The 6,000-nt window shown below is 38.8% G+C and overlaps 1 protein-coding gene across 1 annotated transcript; it reads right to left on the reverse strand.

Annotated features, from left to right (window-relative positions):
• Positions 1 to 2,107: 2,107 nt before the first annotated feature.
• On the reverse strand, positions 2,108 to 4,267 carry LOC117847263 (bidirectional sugar transporter SWEET3a). The gene is made up of 6 exons (XM_034728438.2): positions 4,121 to 4,267; positions 3,995 to 4,031; positions 3,683 to 3,905; positions 2,828 to 2,989; positions 2,610 to 2,729; positions 2,108 to 2,491 (listed from the first exon to the last, which is right to left on the reverse strand). Exons 1-6 carry the CDS (start codon positions 4,155 to 4,157, stop codon positions 2,327 to 2,329), a joined length of 744 nt encoding a protein of 247 aa, XP_034584329.1. The 5' UTR covers positions 4,158 to 4,267; the 3' UTR covers positions 2,108 to 2,326.
• Between the last annotated feature and the right edge of the window lie 1,733 nt (positions 4,268 to 6,000).

The following is a 6,000-nucleotide window of genomic DNA, read 5'->3' on the forward strand; positions in this document are numbered from 1 at the left end:
TGGTGGATGCTGCGACGGTGGTGGTCAGTGATGGAGTATCCTTGTTTTTTGTTGTTCTTTTCTTATCTTATCTTTTTTTAATCCATACAAATCGAACCATGCATCTGTAGTACTAGCACTATGAGTCAAATGAAATTTTCTATAACATCCACATCACACATAGTTCACACGGTCCATCACCCTTTCCTCCAGGGCTTGGGGTTCGATTCCCCCACCAACAATGCAAGTTATGATAAATTTAGAGTTAGAAAGGGCAACTTGTATTTTATATTTGATTATGATATGATCAAATGTCCAATGGTCATTCTTTTTTCCAGCTTGAGCTTTTAATGTAGTCTTTGACGAATAATATGTACGTATATATAAGAACAACCCGGTGAAAAGAAACGTATTATTTCTTAATATATTATAGCCTTATATATAACTAGCTTTGAAGATTTCTTAAAATATATCTTGGACGGTTCGTGAAAGGAACCATGGGGGACTTGCGAGCCATTTAAGATGCATGACCCTTTGTGTAGTAGTGCATGCATGATACAGGTAAGATGTTACCGTAACGTACCTGATCGATTCCACATTTTCTTAGTTAAATTATTCCAGAAAAATTATCCAACTTGATGGTAGGGGTCTTTCCCATCTGGTGCGGATCATCCATCATGCAAATCAGAATATAGTAGATGATCACAGCATACTATAACAACGAGCATAACTTTTGCAAAGGTGCCTACGTCTGGCATTTTAAAGGGTGTTGATTGTCCGCCCATGAAGAGATGCGGTACAACTTTGGAACAGCCAATTGTTGTGATCTGGTAGGAATCCCTTTGCATACCTGAAGACGGACTGCATAGCTGCTAGTAAGCTAAGTGAAGGGTCCCATCATTATCCTACAAGAACTGATTCTGCGTTGGGGACAAATTCTCTTTCCTGGGAACCATTCAGATGCTGTTGGCTGCTCCGATCGATCCTCAGCGCGTCCCTAACAGATGTGCTTCGTATCTACGCCACAGGTTTCTCGTGTCCAGCAGAAACGCTACGTACGAAATTGCCATGTCATTGTCATGCAAGGCCGTGTTGTTTCTAATCTTGATCCTGGCACATGAGAACCATCCATCCCAAGTTAATGTGTGGTTCTCACTTCTCAGGAACCAGTCCGGCTTCCATCCGGGCAGCGACGTCTCAGGCAACCCCTGTTAGAGTATATGGTAAGAATCATATCCAAGAGATGACACCACCGTTGGTACTCGCAAGTTTCTGGATACGGTACGGTGAACCTGCCTCTCCTCGCGTGTTTCCCTCCATGTATGTGTATCAGTGTATCGAGGTAAATCTTGACTTAGAGCAGCCGCGCGCACAGTTGTCGTTGTTCTGCTGGTTGGCCATGGTGACGAGTGGAACAACGAGGACAGAACGGATTGGGAGGTTAGGTTGATACCATTATGCATGAAAATAAATCAGTTAAGCAAGAATAGCAAGACAATTCTCATTGATATGTTTGCCATGTACATATACACGATGTACAATCTGTTTACAAGTTGTTAGGTCGCAACAATCTACACAAATATCCTTGATACCATGCACAAAGCAAGGCTATCCTGATACACAGGAAGCTGAATGTACGCCTTGCGGTGTGGAGCGCTGTTGTCGGACAAAGAACAGGAATTGATGAAGGAGTATTCTATCTAACCCTTAAATCAGAAATTTGAGAAAAATAGCTCATCTCTATATAAAATCAATATAATTGTTACACAAGGTTGAAAGGAACTAAAAGTCTGCAAAAATACTCCACTAATGCGTTAGTTATGCAAACTGCTTGACAATAGAATATCCTAATAAATTAACTAAAAATAGGAAATAAATGCAGGTGCCTCGCCATTTTGACCTGGTGGGTGCTGAGGAATTCAGATGAACAGCAGTTTTCCCCATCATCAGTTTAAAATGTCATGCGTACAATGTCCACATAATACTTTGGATTGTTAATTAATTTAACATGTTTTCCTCCATCAGATACCAAGTAATCATCACATAAGATATGATATTTACAGTCGGCAGATATCCGACCGGCTACGTAAGACATCCTGTCTTTTTAGAATGAAACGACCAGAGGGGGTAGAGGAACTGATTGCAGGTGCGCATTGATTTCTTTGAGGAAACTAGTTTTACAAACACAGCGTTTGTGCTGTGAAAATGCACCAAGAGAAATAGCATCAAAGCAGTTCCAGAAATAGATAACTGCTGCGTATCCAAATACTACCATTGAATCTCTCTGCTAGAATTGCAGGAATACAACAAGGCAGTTTCTTAATTAAGAAAAGAACAGGCCTTCGAGCTAAGGCTTACATCCATTTGTGTCTCCAAGAGTAGTTGCCACTTCCAACTCGCTTATTACCTGCTCAATATCATCGTGTGTTTTTGGTGGATCCTTGCATCTGCTGTAAATGCAATACACAACCAACTGAAGGATTCCAGTTAAACACCCGACGCTGTTTGGTGCCTTCAGAACAAAACAAGTTGGTCGGTAACTCAGTTTGACAACAACAGTGGTGCCAACATAAGGCAGAAGAATCACATGACAATAGTAGATTTAGTGTAAAGCTTAATTGCATACTTACAGTGAGATAGGGATCCCTTCCTAGGATTCCATATATCGTCCACATTAAACTAGTTAATAAAGAAAACAGCGACAAGTAGAAAGGCATGAACTCCACACTTTTCGTCTTCATAACTTGTTTCTGCAAGTTCGGGAGTGCAAAAAAGCCAATTAGTAGAGATGAGCAAATAAAAATGCCTCCAATGCATCCGTGGTTCTGTTACAACTGATAGTACTCACCACAGCTACAAGCGGAGCACTGTACATCGACATGGAAGTTACGATACCAATACTGCCAACAAATAGCTTGCGCATATGCTCCGTGTGGAACGTAAAGATTGAGAAGGATACAATCACGCAGAGGATTGCCAGAATCAGAGATACCATTAGCACTACAAACTTCTGCAAGGTAAAGAGAATCATTGATCAGCTTGTGCATATATAACTCAAACTTTTTAAGCCCACATGATCGCATGTATTAAGACTTCAAATAATCATTCATATGTCTGCTGCCTGGGTCAAACGTACTGATGCATTAGCTAATTGCATTTCATTTCATTTAAAAAAATCATAGTGCAGATATTATGTTCTGTCTTACATGTGTTGGACAAGAATAAGGAACTTGTTTAATATATTAGGCAAGTGATCCTGCCCTTTTGCTTAAACGGAGTCAAAGGACACAAGAATAAGTAACACTACTTTTCTGAAAAGATGCGAAGTAGTAACACCAGTTTCATTAAATTTAGTGGTTCTACTAAGTAGGTGCTCTTTTTTTCATTAGCAAGTTTGTCCCTGTAGTTGTTGGGGGTTCAATCTCCAAAAGTTGTATGGTTTTGGGGCCCAATTTTCCCTTAAAAACTGGCCAATCCTCTTTTTCTAGTAATACTATGGCAAAGCTTTGACCGTCCTGAAAAGGGGCTTTTTTCTTTTTTACTTCCTACGCAGCAGATACTTGTGTATTTGGCTTGTCATAGTTGCCCAAGATTTTGTTTCAGCAAGCAAATTATCGTATGATAGTGAAAGTAACAAGAGAAACTTAGCATTCAGTAATCTCAGAAGTTTTAAGATTCAGCAATCTCTTCAGAAGTTGCCTACCTTTTTCTCTCTTGGTGCATACCATATGTATATGATGATGAATGAGAGCTCAAAGAGTACTCCGATAGCGCAGGTACCGAAGAGTGACAGGTTCTCCCACCCATTACTCACTACTGGAAAGCCATACCAGCCCCATGTGAGGGCGCTGAAAAGAGCTAGGATATATGGTAAGCATGAGAATTCTCCCACACTGGCCTCCTTGATGACTCTCTTAAATGTCAATCTGGAAAACAAAATCACAGAAATATATCGTTAGCGATACGCCATCATGCTGTTTCAATCATGTTAGCTCATCAGGATGTAGTCATGTACGCTGGAACTGCATAGAGGAGCACGCAGACTACAGATCCTGCAAGAAAAATTAAAAGACGAGGTGGTGTTACAGATGCGAAAGCTGAATGAGTCAAGCTAGGGGCGTAGTTTGCAGATAGAAAATACCTATAATTCCAACTATGACGCGCAAGCTAGTAGCCATTATTGTTTCTATGAAGGCTCTACGAGTAGTGTTATTTGCCGCAGGGGGTCAGGAGCTAAAATGTGCCACTGATTCGTGCATTGTTTACAATAATGGTCTCCTATTTATAGCACACGAAACAAAGTTGTCTGAAGCAGGAGACAAAGGTATAGCTCAAGCCACTATGCTAGAATATTGCGTCCTAAGCTTTCTGCAAAAGCAAAGAAATACGGACCAAGACTTTCATATATTGTCTGGTATCTGCATGCCTATTAGGAGCCTTCGAGAATAGTCATCAAAGAACGAGATACTCCACTTACAGTAGTAATTTGCTACTGGAGAGGTGGACACAGTAGCTGTGCATTAGGGTGCATCTGTACCATTTGTTCCATTTCAAACGGTCCAGAGATCATTGACGACCTACATAGAACTATAGAAGCGGTACCATATCTTTTTGCTACAGTAATCTTGCTCTGCATGGCTCCATAGCATCCGACACATTACTCTGCTGCTTATCTGCCGTAATCTGAATAAAGCTAGGCACAAGATCTGTGTCCACAAAGACAAAGCTTTCATATTTTTTCGTGATCTGTCCGGCCGCCAAGAACAGTATTTGTCGATGAAGCGAAGAAAATGAACATGCGAACAGTACAACCTAGTAACATGCTAGTGCACAAAAATCCAACAACTTGTAAGATTTCTAGAAAAATAAATTAACTCCATTCCGTATGAAACAAACTTTGATAGGTTTGTAAAGTTGTTACCTGCCCTTTAAAAATATGTGAATCCATGAAATTATTATCAAATTTTCTATAATAATGATAATGTGCGTTTAACTTTTCAAATACATAATTGATTCTCTGTTGATCCAAAAAAAATTAAGCCAATTTTGCTAGTTTCCTTTTTATTCAGTACATGCATCTACATATTGATTGAAGTTGTTGCATAATGGTACTTTAAATGAATGAGGTTCAGTACTCTTAAATAATAGGCTGTGCGTTGTTTGATATGCCAATCACCATATGACCATAAGGCTTTGTTAATTTATTGCTTTGAAACTTTACCCATGAGCTGAAACAATATAATAAGAGAAATAATATGGATATATGCCTGTATCATGCAAAGGTTGGAACAGTGTTTCCTTTTCCTAGAAAAAGGGTAAACATCAGATTGTAAATAACATTAATTCAATGAAAGAAAATAATAAAATAGCTGAGCGATTGGTATTCACATTCTATAGATTTTGATCCATTAGATTATTTTAAGTAGTGTAACTATAATATCTTAAATACGACCGAATATTATACAATAGGCATAAGACCAATAAACATTGTTATGAACTTAATTAGGCTTATGATGTCCGCCTAGCACTGTTGTAAACAAAATTTTATTTCTGTAGTAAAATATTTATTTTGATCGGAATATAACTATCTTTGATTATACCTATTCTAAGAAGGCACCAGGCCACAAAAGATTTGGGCTGGCGGCTAAAAGGCTCTGTGCTGGTGGGCCGAGCACCCGCTAGCAACTTTGAGCCAGTACAAATAGCGGTCTAGGCTCATGGGAGACGTTAGCCACCCGCCATCATAGAGGCTTTCTGTGCTATGCCACCCGTTAGGAATATTTATTTTCTCACCCTATATATTATTTCTCTTGATTTGTTTATAATTTCTATTTTCCGTCAGTTTTTAGCCACTAAATTTAAAAATGTATCTCCAACCATGGAACAATGAACTTAAATAATAAATAATTCATATTATTAAAAAATACATCGTACATAATAGATAATTCAAATTATTCAACAAACTTGAATAATAAATAATTCACATAATTCAACAATTGGAATAGAGCTATTCGTCCATCT

This window comes from Setaria viridis, chromosome 3 (genome assembly GCF_005286985.2).
Source record: "Setaria viridis chromosome 3, Setaria_viridis_v4.0, whole genome shotgun sequence".
NCBI lineage: Eukaryota > Viridiplantae > Streptophyta > Magnoliopsida > Poales > Poaceae > Setaria > Setaria viridis.